Below are 24,255 nucleotides of genomic sequence, written 5' to 3' on the forward strand. Positions count from 1 at the left end.
CCTCGCTCCTCTCCACCCCTTTAATATTGGGCCTGTGGATGGGGCGTCCTGAGGGAGAGAGAGAGAGAGAGAGAGAGAGAGAGAGCGATATCTACCTTAAAGAAGAAGAACAAGAAGAAGAGCAAGAAGCTCAGAGAGGGAGGGAAGGAGAGGAGCGCATGTGTGTGTGTGCACTTCTTCTCTAACTTCTAACACACACACACACACACACACTCTTCACACACTTTGCTGAGTCGGGATCAACAGGAGGATCATCTTTGTCTCCCGTCATCCAAACTTCTTCTTCTTCTTCTTCGTCTATTTGGAGACTCGAGATCGTCGCTCCATGTGTTGACCAGCTCAAAGCTTCCCTCATGGATTTGTACCTGATTGGATATTTGGCGTGTGTGTGGTTGTCCGGCTCACGGGTCCACGGAGGGTATCCCATCTGGTGGTGAGTAGCGTTCCCATGATGCTCAGAGCAATGGTTCCCCATTCTTAGAATCACGGCACGATGAAAAGAAAAAGATGCTTTGCCGTTAATTGATGAACAGCATCATGTGATCATCGCATGTTTTTAACCAAAATGATGATCGTTAAAGTTGGTAGAAGTAACACTTTGCAGATGTCCTTCATTCCTTCACTGCTTTAACATCAAAGGAAAACTAAAGAAAAATGTGGAAAATAAAAATACCAGATTATTATGATTCAATTTAGATTAATCTAAATTGAATGAAAATTGTCAGAAAAACAAATGCACTAAATAGAATTTTTTTTAATTAATTTTAATTCAACCAGAAACTTAAAAAAGTCAATGAAAGATCAGATCTGAAGGTTCTTCTGTCTTCTGTCTAATTTGTGACGAGCTTTATTCGTTTGGATAAACAAAAATAAAACGACTCATAGCATTGGCGACCGGAGCTTCTCGTTGCTTTTGCGAACCCTGCTCAACATTCAGGTCCCCTGAACGCGCCGTGACGTGAATGTGGATCGTCCACTCAGCGTTTTTCTGACTTATTGCTCTGTCGCTTCATCGTTTTGTCGTTAATCTGAATCCTCCGCCTCCCATCGGTTCCTGAGACGGAGTGCGGAGGGTTTCAAAATTCTACGAATACAAAAACATACAAAGACACAAAAAAACGATTACAAAAATGTACAAAAATACTAAAAATATTTACACAATTCCCAAAACGACTACAAAAACATACAAATATAGAAAAAATGACTACAAAAATACAGAAAATGACAGCAAAAAATACAGAAAATGACAACAAAAAATACAGAAAATTACTAATAAAAAAATACACAAAACCATACAAATAGAAAAAGTGACTACAAAAATATACTAAACAAAGGCAAAAACATACAAAAATACAAAAAGTGACTCCAAAAATATACTAAACAAAGGCAAAAACATACAAAAATACAAAAAGTGACTACAAAAATACACAAGACGAATACCAAACCATAGAAAAATGACTGTTGAAATCATCCAAACCTCACACTCCTCTTTTTGTAAACATCAAAGCGTTGATTTCATAGACGTTTCTGCGTCGGCATTTTTGACAAAGTGTTCGTGGTCGAAAACCAGCGACGTCTCCTGGTTTCATTTACAGAGCAGTCAGCTGCCAGAGGCTGCAGCGCGTGTGTGTGTGTGTGTTACCTGCAGCAGTTGTGCACATGACACCAGTATAATGTTCTAACATTGTGCGGTGCCTTTGATGAAGGCGTGACAGTGACAGACGAGAACAACTGATACTAAAACTTTCTTCTTCTACTGTAACACACGTTTTTGATGCAATGACATTTTGTCACAACGCTAACTTTTGTCATGAATCACATTCTTCATGAAACTGCCTTTTGTCGTATTCAACTTTTTTTTTGCAGTGATAAAATTTTTTTGTGAATTTTTTGTCATAACATAAATAATTGTTTTATGGTGACAAACATTTCTGTTTTTTTGGCATTGCAAACATTTTTGTCGTAAAGCACAATTTTTAGTTACGAATATTATCCACAAAACTGTCATTTTTTTCTTGCTACAATGGAAATGTTTTGAGTTTAATTTTTTACTGTAGAAATATTTGGCATAATGGGTATATTTGATGTAAAACTATTTTTGCATGTTGCTAGCATATTTGTCATACAGGCATTTTTGTTGTCGCATGCAATTTTGCGAAACCAAATTATTTTATGGTAACAAACATTTATGTTGTAATAAATGAACTAAATAATTAAAAAAATTTGGCATTGCAAATACTTTTGTCATTATGCACAATTTTGTCGTTATGGACATCTTCCCAAAACAGACTTTTTTGTTGTATTCGACTCTTTTGCTGTATATTTCTAAATTTTTTTTAAGGTAAAGTTTTTTGCCATAACCAAAATTCTTAATGTAACATAACTTTTTTTTTGGCATTGCAAACATTTTTGTCATCACAGAGATTATTCATAAAACTACCGTTTTTTGTCGTATTCGTCTCTTTTGCTGTCATGGAAATTTTTGTCTGTAATTTCTTATGGTAATTTTTTTGTCATAATGGATATTTTTGTCATAAAAAACATTTTGCATGTTGCAAATATTTTTGTACACAATTTTCTTGTTATGCAGTTTCTTCACAAAACCCCCTTTTTTGTCGTATTTGACTCTTTTTGTTGTGGAAATACATGTTTGTTGTCATGGACGTATTGGTGTTAACCGCTATGTGTTTTGCTAACCGCTATGTGTGTTGCTAACCGCTACATGTGTTGCTAACTGCTACATGTGTTGCTAGCCGCTACGTGTGTGTAAATGGACTTGACTGTGTGTTGCTAACCGCTACGTGTGTTGCTAACCGCTATGTGCGTGTGTTGCTAACTGCTACGTGTGTGTGTTGCTAACCGCTACGTGTGTGTTGCTAATCGCTATGTGTGTGATGCTAACCGCTACGTGTGTGTGATGCTAACCGCTACATGTGTGGTGCTAACCGCTACGTGTGTTGCTAACCGCTATGTGCGTGTGTTGCTAACTGCTACGTGTGTGTGTTGCTAACCGCTACGTGTGTGTTGCTAATCGCTATGTGTGTGATGCTAACTGCTACGTGTGTGTGATGCTAACCGCTACGTGTGTGTGATGCTAACCGCTACGTGTGTGATGCTAACCGCTACGTGTGTGTGATGCTTACCACTACGTGTGTGTGTGATGCTAACCGCTACGTGTGTGATGCTCAGCTGAGCCGTGGCTGCAGGTGAGCGTGGGAACATGTGAGTGAAATCAGAGCTCGGTGTTTCTCGTTGTTCACGTGGAGGCTAAACGAGGTGTCAAACACAAAGATGCTCTCAGCTCCCCGTCTGTCTCAGGGGCGACAAGCGGCGCCATAAATTCTGGGGCTACGTATGCATGTGTGTGCGTGCGCATGTGCCTGCAGCCTCGTGCCTGCAGTCGTGCGCTCATGAGACGGGCGTTGAAACCCAAACAGGGACATAAATAACTCTGAGGTGCAAAGGGAGGGTTAATGAGGTGGGCTGGAAATGACGAGCTAACGACGAGTTAACGCACCAACCTGTGCACACACGCTTCACTTCACGAAAAACACACTCACTGTTATAACTAAACGGTTGTCACGGTAACGGGTCATTCATTCATTCGCTTTAAAAGGAGCTCATCTTCTTTAGGTTCATGGTGATACACATTGAGCTACAGAATGCTAACGTTAGCTCATGTATGAGCTCTGCAGAAATGAGGCTAACCAGTTGCTCCTCAATCAATAGAGAATATATGACAGTGGGCAGGGCCACAAACATGTGATTGTGTCTTATCTGAGGGTCACATGATCAACATGTCAGCATTTAAAATGTTGACCATTCAGATCTTTCACATGGTAAATATTTTTTCTTTTCCTGTATTACTGAACTTTTTTGTATTTTTGGGTTTGTGTGTTGTTGTCATTGTGTGTGTTTTTGTTGTCCTTGTTTATTTAGAGTCATTTTGTCTATTTTTGTGAAATCTTTCATAATTGTTTGTATCTTCTTTTGTGCTTTTCTGTCATTTCTTGTGTATTTATAAGTTGTGTTTGTGTTTGAGTAACTTTTGTGTATTTTCCAGTCATTTTTTGTCCCTTTGTGTATTTTTTTCTTCTTCTATGTTTCTGAAATCATTTTGTGTATTATTGTTATTTTCAGTGTTTTTAGAATCGTGTATGTTACTCATGTCTAATATATACATTATATATTTACATATATTTAATTTAATGAGTTTAACATTTCTGTTAACAACAACATGATGTCAATCAGAATAATAATCTGGAACGTGTGAGGATGTAAGAATAACAATTGCTGAATTTTACGAGAAATTATATTAAGCTTTTGAAACATTTTTGAAAATTGTCCAAAGAAATCGGACTAAACTCTGTTCAAATACTTTTTTTAATCAGATCTTCTGTATTACAACTCACATTAATTCATAATAATTCTTTTAATCTTAATTTGATTTTTTTAATGTCGTAAAAAAGTTGTTTTATGCTGAATATAATCGGTCTGGAATCAGGGCTACTTTTAGATGTACAGTACTGTTTTGCATATTTGCGTTATTTTATTTGATCATTATTTAAATTTTAAAACTGTAACTTTTCTTCTTCGCTGTTTTTTTTTTTTTTTTAACACTAACTGGCGTGATGTAACGTCGCCCCCAGTGGTCACAGAATCTGACGGATCACAGTTTTTAGTGCAACACCGGCATCACTTCCATGCAACGTAACGTTATTATCTACATTTTTATGTCTGTGTGGTAACCTTCTTAGGTCTGGCAAAGAAATTGTTAATTATTGTAACAAACAAACTCTATAAATACTATTATATATCTATATATTCTAGGGCTGGGCTATTTTGCCTAAAAAATTCAAAAATCGCTAATTTTTTAAAGAAAAATTTGAGTTTCGATTCGATATTTGATTTTTTTTTTTTTTTAATGCACTTAAAAATGACTGCAGACATCAGATATATTGTCAAAAGCGCAACTTTATTGCTGTGATTGTCCTCAAGAGTTAAAATCCATAGAACAAACCCAAAATAAAAAGTAAATGAGTCTCTGTCATTCAACAATTTCAAGCTTTAACCCAGGTTTAAGCAAAAGTGCAACAGCAACTTCACAGTAGCTTCAATTTTCTGATTAAGAAATCAGATAACTGCATATTTTATAACATATAACATTACAAATAAACTCAAATAGTAAATAAATGTAAACAAAGAAGGGGCTAACTCACATCGCGCTACAGTAACCCACAAGGACGGAACGTGAAAAAGTCCAAAAAAACTGTGGTGGGAAAAAAATGCTAATTTTAAATTTTTTTTAATTTAAAAAAAAAAATTAAAAATTATATTTAAAAAAATAAGATTTTATCTACAAATTCGATAAATCGAGTAAATCGTTTGTTTTTTTGCCCAGCCCTAATATATTCTCACTTTAAGGCTTAAAAAAACACATATCAGATTATCCTCTTTTGAGTGATTTTTCTGCTAGAAACTCACACAAAACATAGAAAATCAGATTCCACGGCTGTTAATGTGATAAAAAAGTGATTTAATGATTCATGTTTCGTATAAAACTGTAGCAAATTAGTTTGATATTGAGATGATGAAGCCTTGTTTTGGGCGATGGAGTCAAATCAGTGGCTCTGTGGAGTCTCTGGGTCTCAGGAATGTCATTATCCAACGGTGACACACACACACACACGCACACACACACACACACACACACACACACACACACACACCCTGAATCCAACCCCCTGCCAGTGGCAAAAAGGGGGTCACTTAAATGATCCTTAGCGGGAGAAAATCCCGGGTTGTGTGTGAAAAGATCAAGGATGTTTGTGCATTGTGGAGGAGAGCGAGGACGTAGAGAAGCTCATGGGAAACATTAGGCTATGATTTGAAGAGGTGCGGGTCAAAAGCCTGAGAGACACCAGGGGAAATGAAAGGGTTAATCCTCTCAGTATCACTAATGCAGGTGTAGAGACCCCCACTGAGCAGTTGGAACCACACAGACACACTTTTAAAACCTTTTTAATTTAAAGGTTTGAGGCTTATTTTACTTCAGGGGGTCACAAACACATCAGTTTGACCCCAAATCCTGATGTTTCTCAAAGGAATTAAACTATTTCATCATTGTTTGAATCACAAGCATTTCAGACAAATAAAGTCTGTATTTTCTTTTAACAAAATTCAGAATGAAACAGTCATAAATATGAAAAGATTTATTGTAATTACACAATAAAATGTCACAAAGCCTGATTTAAGATGATAGTGAGATGGTTTGTATTTGTATTTATTATCTAGTTTTAAAAAAATTTATTAATACATTATTATATTATTAATCTAGTTTTATTCAATCTATTTTTGTAAATTATTTAATAAACTGAAAATGTATTATTAATATATCAATATTAATAATAACAATATTCATCTAGTATTATTTTATCTTTTCAAAAATACTAATATATTATTATTACTATTATTATTATTAATCTAGCATTGTTTTATCTATTTTTAAAATGATTTAATACATTTAAAAATGATAACACATTATTATATTACTATTATTATTAACAATCAGGTATTGTTTTATCTATTGATCTATCTATCTATCTATCTATTTTGTAAATTATTTAATGAATTAAAAAAAACTACTATTTATACATTATTATATTATAATTATTCACAATAATAATAATAATCTAGTATTATTTTATCTATTTTTGTTTAAAAAAAATAAAAAATTAATGAATTATCACTAAAACATATTAATCTTGTATTATTTTATTAATCTACCTGTATCTGGTATTTTATACGACAATAACGCTTCATCTTGTATTGTTAAGACGACATATGATTTAAACTGATTAACACGTGCGGCCCCTGAACTAGAATAACCCGGATCTATAACGTTTAATGAAATTTGCTGAGTCACACTTTGGTAAAGTCGCAAAAAAACACAAAAAAACTGCGGATAAACTGACCTTTTTCACACACACAGAGAATGTTAAACTGATAATAGAGAGTACGACTGTCTGTAGTAAACAGGACATGTTGAGGTACAGACGGAGGGAAACCTCATAGATGTGTTTGATGGGAACGAGGAACAAACCTGCTGAGTCACAGTGAGCAGGTGAGGATGAAGGTGAGGGCGAGGCCACGACGTCATCCTCCATCAAAGCACGAGTGACGGCGGGAAATGACAAAGGTCCTCGCGCTGCCCGGTGATTAGCGGCTAAAACACAGGCTCTAAGGGGGCGGGGCTAAGGGCCGCGGGCTAAAGTCTTCATCAGTGGAGACACACACACACGCACGCGCACACACACACGCACACGGTGACCGGGTCACGGTCACACAGCAGCCAATAGGAAGGACCCACCTGGACGCTTCAGCCAATAGAGGCTAAATTGGATAAAAACACGTGATTTGATCAAATAGCCCCGCCCCTTTACCGCTTGAATACACAAAAATACACTAATCAACTACAAAAAACACAAAAATACACAAAATGACGATTAAAAACTCAAAAAACGACTACAAAAATACAAAAAGTTATTATAAAACCATCACAATAACACAAATATACAAAAAATGAGAACAAAAAGTGACTACAAATGTACACAAAAACCCAGAAAATCACAACATAAAGACAATCAGTCTTTATGTTGTGATTTTCTGGGTTTTCAGAGGAATGTTCTTAAAACAACATGTTTAATTGATTGTCTGGTGTAAAATGAAGGTCACATGTCTTTGCTCCACAGCCTGAGGTTCTGTCAGGTTCAGGTGTTTTCTTTGAGGGCGTGACAGGAAAAATACATTCGCGTGTCCGTTCCTCCTCTGATTGGCTCTTAAATCAAAGCTGTTTGTGTTTGGTTTGTAACGACGATTAAAGATGTGACGATTAAGGCGTTTGGATGTTTCCACAAAGACATTCCACATGTTTGATGGAAGATTCCACACGATCCATTACGAGTTGTGATTTGCATAGGACGGATGACTTCACTGTGTGACCACACACGCACGCACACACGCACACCCACACACGCCTGCAGGTGTAGCAGCAGAGGAACCTGTCGTTCTGAATCTGATCATCTCAACATTCCGTCCTCGGGCTCCACCAACAACTTTCCTCGTCCCACTTGGTTCTCTGGAAGTGTTGCAGGTCCCATGTGGGGTCCTTGTGTGAGGCTCTCCAGGCAGCGTTCTTTAAGGAACGTCTCCACGTGGAGCTCCCTGACGCCCGGCGGGCTCATCTGACGCTCTTAGGTGTCATGGCGGCGAGGTGAAGTGGAGGTGGAGGAGACGTCAGAGACTCAGAGCTGGAGGCCCTCACACAGAAGTTTGTTCTCTATACGTCAGCCGGAACAAAATGTCCTCACTTAATAACTTCTCAGATGCAGACGTAGCATCCTGTGCTAAATCAGCATCCTGTGTGTGTGTGCTGAACGAACGGCGTGATCTGACGCACATGTCTGATGAACATCCTCATGCGTTCTTCTCCAAATCTCCATGATCACCTTCAAACATATTTAGCACTTAATAGCTGGTGTTGGGGTTTGACTTGTGATCGTTTCATCTGGTGGCCGGTTTCTGACAGATTTAAATGAACACAGAGCTGTTTTTGATTGAGATGAACGTAAACACAGCACGGACCAATCAGCAAACTGTGTGAAAAACATACAAAACGACAACAAAAATATGCAAAATGACAAACATTACAGAAAAACAAACAAGACAACCACAAAAAGACACAAAAGAACGACAACGACATGCAAAACAACATCAAAAAGACACAAAACAATGACAAAAAGACACAAAACAATGACAAAAAACACAAAACAATGACAAAAAGACACAAAACAATGACAAAAAGATGCAAAACAACGTCAAAAAGACCCAAAACAACAACAAAAAGACACAAAACATCAAAAAGACACCACAAAACGACAACGACATGCAAAACAACATCAAAAAGATGCAAAACAATGACAAAAAGACACAAAATAACGACAAAAAGACGCAAAACAAGATCAAAAAGATGCAAAACAATGACAAAAAGACAGAAAACAACGTCAAAAAGATGCAAATTGATGACAAAACAACGTCAAAAAGATGCAAAACAATGACAAAACAATGACAAAGAGACATGGAAAAAATGACAAAAATAACACAAAACAATGACAAAACAACAACAAAAAGTGTGTGTGTGTGTATGTGTATGTGTATGTGTGTGTGTACTGAGCGAACGACATGATCCAAAACTGGTAGACAGAAACCAGTCACGAGAAAGCCTCACTTCTGCTGTGACGTGTCACTGGTTGACATGATGACCAGTTGATGTGATGAACCAACATAAAACATGTTGTTTTTCCTCTGTGTGACAATCTGTTCACAACTCAGTTTAACAACAGGAAGTTCTGTCACTAAGTAAACCACAACGTTCTCGTTCATAACATCACCTGTCGAGCTGACGATTCATGCTTTTGTTTAAAGGCTTTACATTCAGAAAATAGGAAAGAAACATTTAATGTCAGTTAAAAAATAATAATAATATCAAAGGTCGGCTCCCAGTTTCCCAAGAAAAGAAATAAAAATATAAATAATTAAAAAAAGAAATAAATCGGTTAATTTAAAAAAAGAGGAAACAGCCAACCTTAAAGTCAGTATTCCATCAAAGCCAGCCTGACTGGTGCACTGTGTGATCTGGTGTTGCAGCTATTTGATGAGTCCGTCCTACTGACAGGTCACGAACTTACATGAACATGTAAACTGTGAAACCAAATATCACAGAGGTCAGAGGTCAGGAGGTCATATGGTCTGACATGTGTGCAGCATGCTGACACCAGGTTTACACAAAGACCAACAGATGCACAACACTATGTAGCGGAGACGTCTCAATTACAGGAATTCTCACTTTTATGGGAGACGAGTAACAAAACCAGACGTGAGTTTTAAAAGATCTATTAGATCTAATGGTTTAATAAATGATCTGAGATAAAGACTCAAGTCTTTTTTAAATGAGTCAGAACTCATGGATCCTTTTACTGTGAGTCGCACACAGGAAGTTGTGTTGAAACAGACAGAAATGGTGTTAAAATAGAGGGTAAAGAGTGAACGATTAGCGTTGGTTAGCTGCTAAAGAAGCTATGACCCCCCCAGGGCGTGGACACGCTCAGACGTGCACGTCGTCTCCTTCCCTGCAGCAGATTCCCTCAGCGTCGCTGCTCCAACTCTCTGGGTTCAGACACGTCGCTGCTGTCTTCCCAGAAGTCAGAGTCAGGGCAGACACGCGCAACCGCCGGCCCGGGGGCCACAGGCGGCCCGTGGCCTAGTTCTGAACGGCCCCCCCAAAGAGAACGCACAAAACTACAGGAAAATAGATAAAAGGACGAGAATAAAGCACAAAATGGCTCATAACTCACAAACAAACAAAAATATACACAATGACAGTAAAACATACAAAACTACAATAAAAATATGCAAAATGACATGCAAAAGACAAAACAATGACAAAAAGACACAAAACAATGATTAAAAAAAGACAAAATGGGACACAAAACAATGACAAAAATCACAAAACAATCATAAAAGACACAAAACAATGACAAAAGTGACAGAAACACACACACAAAAGGGGAAAAAATCACATGACAAAAAAACAAAACAATGACAAAATTACAGAAAAAACACAAAACGACAAAAAAACCCAGACAAAACAGACAAACCCTTTGTTCTTTTACGTGTTATTGCTCTGATTGTTCATTATTTTTAAAAGCTGACATGAATAATAATTAAATATATCTATAAAAAAGTGATGAAAATGTTAAAAAAGAGAGAAAGGAGGGGGAGTTTAGAAGATTTAAAGTAGGCGGGGCCACTGCAGCTCAAAGCAAAGGGAAGATTAGCTGTTGCCTTAAAATGTCTCGTTAAGGTTCCGTACGTAATAATATGCTGATTTAATAATTTACAAACATTTAATAGATGATATTCACTGATGTATCATATGTGTCATAGAGATTAAAGCTAGAGACCGATCAGTTGTTTTCTTTGTGGGAAAATATGTAGAATAAGATAAATCCACATAAACAAGGATCATTTGGAGTTTTTATCTGGTTTTCCTGTTTCTTCCTCCACCATCATCATCATCATCATCATCATCATCATCATCATCATCATCATCATCATCGTTATCATCATCATCATCATTATCATCGTTCCACAGGGTGACAATGATGATGATGATGATGATGGAGGAGGAAACAGGAAGTGGGACCCAGACGAAGGACTGTTGGATGTTGTCAGGTTGGATGTGAGACCAAACCTCCATCCTCTGACTAAGAGAATGATGTCATGTAATTAAAGTGCTGAGTCATTCAGTGCAGACGGAGAGAAACGAGTCACACGTTAGTGAGCTTCGCTCTCATTGGCTGAGAACGTGAAGAGATCTGGACTCACTGATCCTAGAACCAACAACAGATCTTCAACTGATTCATACACAATAGATATGTTGCTTTGTTATAGACATATGCAGCATAGATCTGTTCCTCTTCTCTGCTACAGATGTATTTTTTCTACTTTCCACAACTTCTAACAATATTGTTGCTCCGATTCTCTAAAGATGTCCAAAATTTATGTTTATGGGTCGCAATTATTATATTTTGAAATTGAGAAAGGGTCTTAAACGGTATAGCGACCTGTCTGTAGAATTGTAAAGGTAAAGCACTTGTCACTGAGCATCAGAATATCAGATTTACATTAAGTTTGTTCAGATCTGATTTCAGATTAAAAAAACTAAATCTGGAGTCTAACCAGGAGAAAAAGCAGACATCAGTTGTTTACGAAAATAGGATCCCCATTATTATTATTATTATTATTATTATTATTATTATTATTTGTATTATTTCTGGGGTCTAAACAAAAGTTGCAAGCAATATGAAAGCAGTCAAATCTGATTTATACACTAGAGGGATTTATCTGTTCCCCAAAACTGGCTTTTAGAATTAGATTTAATCTTGAAGTTTATTAAAAGAGGATAAGTTTATGCTTTAGATGTTATTTAATTTGAAGCTAATCATTAGCTCCATCTGTTTAACAGTAATTACTGTTTAAGATAATAAGCAGAGATACCACACGGATGTGCGGGAAAATAATCCATCTCTGTGTTTCTAAGCTGCACCAAAAGGTTATTTATTGATTCTAATAAACTGTTGTATTTGTAGCTTTAAATGCTGCATTTGTTCAAAGTTCTCGTGGTTTGTGTTGATCATGTCATCATTGGGTCCAAACCCCTGTGATGTCAGAGGGTTTTTTTTCCTTTTCCCCGCTGTCACTTCAATGACTGCACTTTTGTGTTGTTGTGGAGTGACACACACACACACACACACACACACACACACACACACACACACACACACACACACACACACACACACACACACACACACACACACAGTGAGGCTGTGGTTGGGTTTCAACCCTACGGGACTCCTGAGGTCATCCCAGTGGTTCTCTGATCTGATCCTGATTGTTCCTGTGATCCTCCCATTATTCCCTGCAGCGCCGCTACATTCTACCAGGAGTAGAACACCTCAACCTGTGTGCAGCACACATTTAGTTTCTCCCATTTCAAACGACTACAGATGCAACCACTGAGGTATTATCCTGAGGATAACCACAGTATAGGTTCATCTCTGGCTGAGCTTCATGTTCTATTGTTTATACGTTTATTAGTGATTATTTCCTGCTGTTAAACACGTTATTACTGCTCCTCCTCTCTGCTCCATGGCTGCACAACTTTCTTCAGCATTACTTTATTCCTTAATTCTAATGCTAATGCTGGACTAATGCTAATGGTAGATTAATGCTAGGTTAATGCTAATGCTAGACTAATGCTAATGGTAGATTAATGCTAGGTTAATGTTAATGCTAGGCTAATGCTAATGGTAGGTTAATGCTAGGTTAATGTTAATGCTAGGCTAATGCTAATGGTAGGTTAATGCTAGGTTAATGTTAATGCTAGGCTAATGCTAATGGTAGGTTAAAGGTATAGAGGAGGATTTTCCCAAAGTTTAGATAAGAAACGCCCTCTCCATTTTTTTTAAAAAATGCACATACGCAACACTCGACCGGCTCCCAAGAGGGAACGCCTATTAAACGAGTGCGAGAGAGCGTGCACCAGCCCCGTTTTCCTCGTTTACAACGGCGAGCTTCAATAAATAGCTGAAACTGTAGCTCACAAGACACATAAAAACTTGTAAAGGTGCGTTCACACCGAACACGACTGTAGCGACTGCAGTCACTTCAATCGCCCGTCATGAGTTGCTTGAACATAGTGGCGCTTTTTGGTCTTGGTAATTTTGCATCGGCCAATTCAAGAGGTCCTGGCTTCAGACCTCCACTGCAGCCATCTCACTGTAGCTGGTGGGAGGGGCTACTGCCTCACTCTACAAACAGGGGGAGTCGTAGCTTGAAGTTGCTTAAAAAGTTCACATTTTTCAACATTGAGCGACTAGTCAAGCGCGACCTAGTCGCTCAAATCACACAAGTCAAGTCGCTTGAGGGGGGATAACTTGAGGTTGCGTCATTTATTTTGATTTGAGATGACTTTGTTGTAATTTGCGCTATATAAATAAAGTTGAATTGAATTGAATGTAATCGCTTCAGTCACTCATGTGAACGCACCTTTATTGCGCATGTACAGCTGGTGACTAGCTGGGGACAAGCTCGTATGACCGCCTTATGTCAGAATGATTGACAATTAGGAGAACCAATAGTCTTGATGATCCACCCGGAATTGGAATCCAAAATAACATCTCCACAATAGCTTTAATGCTAATGCTCTTCAAGATGACTTGTTGTAATTTGCGCTATATAAATAAAGCTGAATTTAATTTATTTTAATTAATGGTAGATTAATGTTAATGTTAGGTTAATGCTATTGCTAAGTTAATGTTAATGTTAAGCTAATGCTATTGCTAGGCTAAAGTTAATGCTAGGTTAATGCTAATGCCAGGTTAATGCTATTGCTAGGTTATTGCTATTGCTAAGCTAAAGTGAATAGTTGGTTAATGCAAATTTTAGGCTAATGTTAAAGCTAGGTTAATGGTAATGCTAATGCTAGATTAATGATATTGCTAGGTTATTGCTATTGCTAGGTTAATGATAATGCTAGACTAATGTTATTGCTAGGCTAATGCTAATTCTAGATTAATGCTAGTGCCTCCTCCTGTTAAAGACGTTTTTCCTGCTCCTCCTCTCTGCTCCACGGCTGCATATCAGTCCCTTTACAGCAGAATTTTACGACTGTACATGTGAAAAAAGAATAATAAAGCACGCACGTCAGGCTAAAAAATTAATAAACAAGAAATGTGATGTTGGCACGCGCCCGTGGACGAGGCGTACGGCTGTGTCGGAGCTTGTCATCACACAGAGCGTGTCAAAACACACCAAGCCATTAAATTAATCACCTGCAGTCAAAGTGTAATGGTTTCTGGCATCGCAGCAGGAATCGATCACTCCCGTTGTCGTGGTTAACATTAATTTGTGGCGACTGTGGCTCAGGTGGTAGTGGGTCGTCTTCTGATCGAGAGGTTGGGGGTTCGATCCCAGTACCTGACTATGTGTCGAAGTGTCCTTGGGCAAGACACTGAACCCTAAGTTGCTCCCAGTGGTCGACTAGCGCCTTGCATGGCAGTCCTGTCCCACTGGTGTGTGAATGTGAGAGTGATTGGGTGAATGAGCTGATAAAGTGCTTTGAGACTGCTTCAGTGTGGTGATAAAGTGCTATATAAATAAAGTCCATTTACCATTTACCATTAATTTAAACTATTAAAAACAACCAGTCGCTCCAAAAGGAAAACCACTAATGAACGAGGGTGAGCTGCAATTGGAGGTGATTTTTTCTGCGGTCGGTTCATTGAAAGGATTTTTCCCCCAAAACTAATCAGGCCTTTTGTGCGTTCGCTAACATCAGCAGGAATGTGATTAGCCTCAGACAAATTAAAGTGTTTAAACATGTTTCAGGTGCTGAGGCACTTACATATTAACACAGTTATGTTTTAAAGACAAAAGCCACACGTGAGCATCCAGTTTTTTATGGATTTGATGATTGTTTTGGTGATTCTCGATATTGGATACACATAGTTTACCAGAAGTGCTTTTAGAACAATCCAACCAAACTCCATAAAGACTCTGTCAACTTTCAGCTCAGCTTTGCTGCTTTAGATCAACTAACATAGGGGATCTGAACCTTGGGGCCAGAACCCCATTTGGGATCACAAGACGTTGGGAGGGGTCTCCAGATGCCTTCAAGAAACTATAAATATTTTTTGAACAATTTGAGCCAATTTTTGCTTGTTTTTACCCTTTATTTGCAACGACACCAAACTTGCCATATTTAAACATATTTACATCACTTTTTCTTGCCATATTTTTGCTCCTTTTAATGCATTTTTGCTCCATTCCACCCAATTCTGACACTTCTCCATCACATTTAGTTAAACGCTGGTTAAACTGAGGAGGTTTTGAATGGACTTGTGATCGTGTTAACTGGTGACTGAGTCTAAGTGTTGGCTGGTTACCAGAGGAAGACAGTCATCAGTTAACACGGACACGAGTTTGCAGAGCCCAGAGTTTAAAAAAAAAGAAATGAGCAACAAAGAAGGATTTAATAAACTCTCACAGTCTTTATACTTGTATATAAAATGGTTTATACTGGTTCCTATTGGTTTATACTGGTTTAGAAAACGGTTTATACTGGTTTACACTAGTTTATACTGGTTTGTACTGGTTTATTGTGGTTTATATTGGTTTGCATTGGTTTTACTGGTTTATAAAATGGTTTATACTGGTTCATATTGGTTTATACTTGTTTGTATTGGTTTTGCTGGTTTGTATTGGTTGTACTGGTATTCCAGGATATATAAACTAACACGTGTTTATTCATTCATGGCTTTTAAAAGTTCCAGCTGGAAATATTGAAATATGAACAACTATGTTCTGTGTGCAGAGCTGATGTTTGATGTCCACCCCCCATCCCTGCAGGTCCCTGGCCCTGGGCCAGCAGTACTCGTCCCTGGGGTCCCAGCCCATCCTGTGCGGCTCCATCCCCGGCCTGGTCCCCAAGCAGCTCCGCTTCTGCCGCAACTACATCGAGATCATGCCCAGCGTGGCTGAGGGCGTCAAACTGGGGATCCAGGAGTGCCAGCACCAGTTCAGGGGCCGACGTTGGAACTGCACCACCATCAAGGACAACCTGGCCATTTTTGGCCCCGTCCTGGACAAAGGTACCAGCGTGTATTTCCTGCTAAATGTAGGGCCAAGTAGGAGCGTGCACTGCAGCATGCACTACAGCGTGCTGCTGCAGAACGTTTGGCCCTCGGGCTCCTGAGCGCTGCCTGATCTGCTGACAAACGACTAACCGGAGCAATTACAATAATATACACCTTTCCTGACTGCTCTGAGAAATGAATGCAGCTACAAGCACTGACACATATTCAGCCTCCACGCAGCAGGAAACACACTCTGACTTACTGAAAACGTGTACTTTACTGCTTCATTTACACTCACTTTTACTTTTATTTACTATAGCTCGCTCACACTTTCACTGCACTACATTTCCCAGAAGCCCCTATAGCACCATTTTTGTATTTTTCAGCGTATAAGTCACAACTTTTTTCATTGAAAAATTAGCATGCGACTTATACAAGCAAATACACAGCTTTTTATATTCCTTTTGTGACCGACAGCACCATCTAGTGAGTAACATGTGAATTAGTTGTAAAGTGTTAATAACATAATACAGTAACTATGGCTCCTGCTGAGCGCGATGAGCAGTATCTAACTACGCTACAAATGTGCAGAAAAGGCATTGAAATGTGATGGAGAAATGGTAGAACTGGGAGTAATGTAGAAAAAACGCATTAAAAGGGGCAAAAATATGGCAAGAAAAAGTGCTGAAAATAGGTTCAAATATGTAGAGTTTGGTGTAGTTGCAGAAAAAGGCAGCGTGAGCAGTCACATTAAAAAGGAGAGAGAGGGGCGACCAAAACAGATTACAGGCAATAGAAAAGAGCCGAGGGGCGGTGTGGGGGGGACCCCTACTGTGCATGAAGAGCCGTGCGCCTCATGTTGTCCGGCTCCCACGGACGCTACATTCACACGCCCTTTGACTCCGTCATGAAAAACCGAAAGAAAAGAACAACCTGTAGAGTGAGAGACGGAGGAGTAGACGTTTAGAGATGGAGAAGTTCTAGTTCTCCAGTCCAACATGGACCGGCTCCTCCTGAAGGTGCTGCATGGTCTTCATCTTCCCCACAAAGCTGGGAGCATCACATCATCTATAATGTCTATCTGAAGCCTTTACTGGAGACGAGGAGCACAAACCCTCACACAGACTCGTCCACATACTTCTGTCCACATCGTGCAGGCTTCAGAGCATCTAATCTAGAATATAATCTAGTCTAAAATCTAATGCTGGACCTGAAACCGTCTCTGGGTTTAGTTTGAGAATCAGTTTTATGTTCAGGAAGTAACAGGAAGTCCAGATTTCTGCAGAAAACTCACGAATGTGAAATAAAGATAAACTGATGGCAACAACAGTGAAACAAAGGACAACAAAAATACACAAATTGACCACAAAAATACAGAAAAATAAACAAAACTAAAACAAAGATACACAAAAATACGCAAAATGACACAAAACCTTTGTCGTTTCCTGTGTTAATGCTCACGTAATTCTAATGTTGACAGTAAAAATGACACCAAACAAAATACACAAATTAACCGTTAAAATACAAAAACTACAGAAAAATAAACAAAACCAAAACAGACACACAGAAACAACTCCAAAGATACACAAAAATATACTAAATGACACAAAGCTTCAGTTGTTTCCTGTGTTAATGCTCACATTATTCTAATGTTGACACAAAAAATTACATAAAAACTCACAAACTGACTCAGAAAATACAAAAATAACCACACAAAAAATCATGGAAGATTTCACAAAAATGACAGGAAAAAAAAAACTCAATTCTTCAGAATAAACAAGGACAACACAACACAACAAAAATACACACATTGACAACAACCCAATAATTCAGGAAAAAAACAATTTCTTTCCCGTTGTTAATGCTCTGATTGATCGATATTTTAAATGCTGACATGGATGTTGGTCATGTGACCCTCGGGTCAGAAACAATCTCAATCTCAGCGTGTCACCTCCCAGTTGCCACCATCTGTACCATCATTGGTAGCATCACTGGTAGCATCACTGGTAGCATCACTGGTAGCATCAATGGTAGCATCGCTGGTAGCATCACTGGTAGCATCAATGGTAGCATCACTGGTCGCATCACTGGTCGCATCAATGGTAGCATCGCTGGTAGCATCACTGGTAGCATCACTGGTAGCATCGCTGGTGACTGGTGGAGTTTTTGTAGTTTGGTTTACTTTGGAGAGAAAGCAGCTCTGGGCGAGTGAGGCCGAGCGAGGCTGTGGGGGTAGAGAGAGTCGCTGAGACTCTTTGTGTGAATAACACACTGTGACACACGGGAAACAAAGGCGGATTGATGGGCCCAGCAGGTAGCCGCGGCGCCGCTAGCTTTGGCTAGCAGCCAGAGCCGTGGGGGCCCAAAGCTCACAGAACCAGGGTGGCATCATTTTACTCACTATTACACTTTTTAAACTACATTACATGTCTAATGACTTCTATAATCCACCCATGAACACACATAATTTTACCCCACGCCGCTAATGGCTAAGCTAATCAGAACATGATAAACCAGTTACTAGGATAACATCCGCTAGCAAAGACGCCATACAAACAACAACGTTTGGAGGGAATATGAAACAGCCACTGCACACTTCCATCTTTATATGAAACACAATACACAACAAAACACACACACACAAAAATAACTCTAAATAAAAGACCAGAAAACGTGCAAAATTACAGCAAAATTACAAAAAAAAAGAAATGCAAAAATAAACAAAACGACTAAACAAATATAAAAACCACAGCAAATCAAGCAAAACTACACTCAGATTTCACTAAAAAAAATACAAAACGAAAATAAATAAAATAACTGAGAAAACAGTAAACATTCAAAAACACACTAAGCGATAAAAACGACACAAAATAATTAAACTAAACAAAACCCCAAAAAAAAAAAAAAAAAAAAAAAAAAAAAAATACATAAAAAAACCCACTACAACATAATAACAGCAAACAACTTGTCTGATAAAATCAACACAAAATAACTAAACAACAAACAAACAAACACCAGTTGTGTGTGGGGGTCCAGCTGCACTAAGTGTGCGCTGATTGTGCGACAATGGTGCGCAGTTACACAATAACTTGTGGCCTTCAAAGTAAAGTGTAACTCCATCTGACACACGTGGGCGGAGCCTAGGGCAACATTCCTGAAATATGATCCAGATGTAGAGAGGCCACGCCCACACGATGAAGGCTGATGTCACGATGGCGCTCTGCAGGTGTTCACTCCCCTCTCTCTCTCTCACACACACACACACACACACACACACACACAATGTTGGTGAGTTCCCTTAAAAACCACACATTTATGTTAACATTAAAGATCATCAGCTATTGGTCGAGGTGTGATGCAGTGATTAAATAAATGCCCTTCAAAATAAAAGCCTTTTCTTGGCCAGTGAAATGATTCTTACCACGAGCTGAGGCTTTGAATCCTAATGCACGTTTTTGTTGTTTAAACTTTTTTGTCGTCACTTTATCTATATTTGTTAGTTTTGTAGTGATTTTTTGTATTTTTGTCGTCGTATTGTGTATTTTTGTATGTTTTGTAGTCGTTTTGTGTATTTTTGCAGTCAGTTTTTGTATTTTTGTATGTTTTTATAGTCGTTTTGTGAATGTTTGTAGTCAATTTGTGTATTTTTGTATGTTTTTGTCGTCCTTTTGTGTATTTTTGTATGTTTTGTAGTCGTTTTGTGTATTTTTGCAGTCAGTTTTTGTATTTTTGTATGTTTTTGTAGTCGTTTTGTGAATTTTTTGAGTCAATTTGTGTATTTTTGTAGTCATTTTGTGAATTTCCACCTCGTTCTCTTTCAGCCACTCGGGAGTCGGCGTTCGTCCATGCCATAGCATCGGCGGGCGTGGCCTTTGCAGTGACGCGTTCCTGCGCTGAGGGGACGTCCACCATGTGTGGGTGTGACTCCCACCATAAAGGCCCCCCAGGAGAGGGCTGGAAGTGGGGCGGCTGCAGTGAGGATGCAGAGTTTGGCGTGTTGGTGTCCAGAGAGTTTGCAGACGCACGAGAAAACCGACCCGACGCTCGTTCTGCCATGAATCGTCACAACAACGAGGCAGGACGTACGGTGAGCAGCCATGCTCTTATTCTGAAAAGCCCCGATACATTATTGTGATGTCACAATGTGGTTTTACGTCTCACGATTTAATGTTGACATATCGCAATACTGTGTAACTCTATCATGACATGATGGCTGCAAATGATCACAATGGAAATTGCGATTTCACAATATACAGGTTTATACTGGTTATTTCTAGTGTCTACTGGTTTATGCTTGTTTATACTGGTTGATTTATGCTAGTCTATACTGATTTATGCTAGTTTATACTGGTTTTATGCTGGTTTATACTGGTTTATGGTTGTTTATACTGGTTTTATACTAGTTTATGGTAGTTTATACTGGTTTTATACTGATTTATACTGGTTTATACTGGTTCATGGTTGTTTATACTGGTTTTATGCTGGTTTATACTGGTTTATGGTATTTTTTACTGGTTTTATACTGGTTTATGGTTGTTTATACTGGTTTTATACTGGTTTATACTGGTTTATGGTAGTTTATACTGGTTTTATGCTGGTTTATACTGGTTTATGGTAGTTTATACTGGTTTTATGCTGGTTTATGGTATTTTTTACTGGTTTTATACTGGTTTATGGTTGTTTATACTGGTTTTATACTGGTTTATGGTAGTTTATACTGGTTTTATGCCGGTTTATGGTCGTTTATACTGGTTTTATGCTGGTTTATATTGGTTTATGGTTGTTTTTACTGGTTTTATGCTGGTTTTATGCTGGTTTATACTGGTTTTATACTAGTTTATGGTAGTTTACACTGGTTTTATACTGATTTATACTGGTTTATACTGGTTCATGGTTGTTTATACTGGTTTTATACTGGTTTATGGTTGTTTATACTGGTTTTATGCTAGTTTATACTGGTTTATGGTTCTTTATACTAGTTTTATACTAGTTTATGGTAGTTTACACTGGTTTTATACTGATTTATACTGGTTTATGGTAGTTTATACTGGTTTTATGCTGGTTTATGCTTGTTTATGTTGATTTATACTGGCATCATGCTGGTATTTGTCTGTAAATCTGATAATAATGAAGGAAGCTTGATGTTTGTACGTAATAACAGTCAGAAAGACAGATTAATGATGAGGTTGATAAACTCACCCATCAGCGCTCAGCTCAGCGCTAACGTCATAGCGTGTTTACTGTTTATGTTGTTAAGCTGGTTTTTAAATGTAATTAAATGAACGAGCTGAGAACAGCCCTCGTTTTTGACTTTGTCACCCCGTTTTGGAGCTCCCACTTTAAAAGAGGAGCCCTTGATACTCACTATTCGTCTAACCTGCCAGCGCCTCACCAAACATAGCCCCTCCCCCCACAGTGTGCTATGAGCAGGGCCGAGGGACGGCTGTCACCGAGGTTGAGGACCACACGGCAGTGAGACCACCTTTGATCTGAGACAGTGTAGCCGCCATAGCCCAGAGGCCTGATATTAGTGACAGGCTCACGCTGTGATTGGCTGATGCTGTGATGTCATCAGTCAGACGTCCAGGGGCCACCTGTGGGGATTTCTGCAGCTAAATATAGACGAGGAATCAAAGCACAAAGGTAGAGCCTGAGGCTCCACAGCTGCACATCTGTAGCTAACCGCTAACATCAGGTCACATGACCACCACTCAGTCCTGGAGCAACATTTCTCATTGAACCATTACCACCAACATTGAAACTAAACGTACAAATAAAATAACGAGAATGTTTCAGTGATCGCCTTCTTTTATCTAACTTTAATTTACTAACTTAGTTACTGCTTTAACTACTCAATTTGGTTAGTAATTAAGTAATTAAGCGAACAAGCTAACAAAACATGTGGGACTGGTTGCTACATGCTATGTTAACCAAACATTTAGGACTGGTTGCTACATGCAAAGCTAACCCAAACATGTGGGATTGTTTGCTTCGTGCTAAGCTAACCCAAACATGTGGAACTGGTTGGTAAGAGCTAAGCTAATAAAACATGGAAATGGGTGCTACATGCTAAGCTTACCTAAACGTGGGACCGGTCGCTACATGCTAAGCTAACCAAACAGGTGGGATTGGTCGCTTCATGTTAAGCTAACCAAACAGTTGGGACTGTCGCTAACCCAAACGTACATGCTAATCTAAGCTTTATTTAACTTTCATTTATTAACTTTTAAAAAGTTTTGAAAGACAACATTAAGGGTAAAAAGTTGGGGATGGTTAGAAATAATGTGAATCGTTGCGCCTCAACTTGTGACTGTGCTGAATTCTCTGAATGTGTGTATTTTTGGTGATAATCATAATAAAGATGATGATGATGATAATAATGAGTTGTTCTCCTCAGACCATCCTGGACCACATGCACCTTCGCTGTAAGTGCCACGGTCTGTCAGGAAGCTGTGAGGTGAAGACGTGCTGGTGGGCTCAGCCCGACTTCCGCATGCTGGGCGACTACCTGAAGGACAAGTACGACAGCGCATCTGAGATGGTGGTGGAGAAGCACCGGGAGTCCCGGGGGTGGGTGGAGACGCTGAGGGTCAAATACGCCTTCTTCAAACACCCCACGGAGAGAGACCTGGTCTACTACGAGGGCTCGCCCAACTTCTGCGAGCCCAACCCGGAGACCGGCTCGTTCGGGACGCGCGACCGCGTCTGCAACGTGTCGTCGCACGGCATTGAGGGCTGCGACCTGCTGTGCTGTGGGCGGGGCCACAATACCCGGACTGAGAAACGCAAAGAGAAGTGTCACTGCATTTTCCACTGGTGCTGCTACGTCAGCTGCCAGGAGTGCGTGCGCGTGTACGACGTGCACACCTGCAAGTGACACACACAAACACACAGACGCACACATACACGCCAACCCTGACCACGCCAACCTACTCAAATCGTGAGTAATCCTTACTCTCAACAATCTGCGATAAAATGATGAAAAGTCGCTCTTATTTAATGAGACATCGTGGTTGCTAAGGTAACACCCTCGCACATTACCTTAGCAACCAGCTATGCTAACAGAAATTGGTGACTAGTTAACAATTTAAATCCAAATCTTTTTCCATTAACAAGTCACAACATCCACAATTTTCACGATACGTTTGAAGCTCCACGTTACGCAGTTTAAAAAAATGTTTGAGCCTGAAAGGAAAGGAAACTTCTGTCAACTTTTTCAACTTCCTCTCACTTTTTATTTGCCGGCTTCATTAACTTCTTTTTACCTTTTTCTTTTTTTGAACTTGACTTTTTAAATACTTTATATATATATATATATATATATATATAAAAAACGTTTCTAAACATCTTAACTTCTTTACACATTTTTAACTTCTTCTTCTTTTAAATAAAAAAAATCCTTTTACCTTTTTCTTTTATTTCATTTTCTTTTGAACTTTTGTTCTGCATTCCTTCCATTCTCTCATTTTCTGAAGAAATGCCGTTTTCCCATTTCGAGATCATATCTAATTGGTTGAGACTAAAGGTGTGTTCAAACGTGACTTCACTGTCCATTGATTCAAAATCAATGCAAGTGGCGCTACGTTATGCGACTCAATCTGAGTCGCTAGAAGTCGCTCAAAGTTTGAAATTTTGAACTTTTCAAGAAGTCAATCAGTAATGAGTTTGTCCCTCCCTCATGTCACTAGGGTAGATGAAGCCATGAAACGGGTAAAGAGCGCTACCATGTTCAAGTGACTCATCACGGGCAATTTAAGCCACTATAGTCTCTGAAGTCGTGTTTGTTGTCAACGCACCTTAAAACGACGCCAGGTAGCGTAACATAATCCAAACCATCACTAATCCAATCGTTCTGCAGATGATTGATTGATATTTTTCTTGTTAAAGGTCAGAGAAAATGGCCGACGCGCTTTCTTGTGATGCTGATGTTTTGTCCGTGATTTTGCCGAAAACCGATGAACGCTGACGATACTGGAGACACGCAAGTGTGCCGCAA

At 38.9% G+C, this 24,255-nt stretch overlaps 1 protein-coding gene across 1 annotated transcript; it reads left to right on the top strand.

The window, feature by feature from the left end:
- Positions 1-130: 130 nt before the first annotated feature.
- On the top strand, positions 131-23,602 carry wnt3 (wingless-type MMTV integration site family, member 3). The gene is made up of 4 exons (XM_028476042.1): positions 131-433; positions 16,033-16,274; positions 20,081-20,346; positions 22,657-23,602. Exons 1-4 carry the CDS (start codon positions 354-356, stop codon positions 23,134-23,136), a joined length of 1,068 nt encoding a protein of 355 aa, XP_028331843.1. The 5' UTR covers positions 131-353; the 3' UTR covers positions 23,137-23,602.
- Positions 23,603-24,255: the final 653 nt, after the last annotated feature.

The sequence above is a fragment of the Gouania willdenowi genome, chromosome 19 (assembly GCF_900634775.1).
Source record: "Gouania willdenowi chromosome 19, fGouWil2.1, whole genome shotgun sequence".
Lineage (NCBI taxonomy): Eukaryota > Metazoa > Chordata > Actinopteri > Blenniiformes > Gobiesocidae > Gouania > Gouania willdenowi.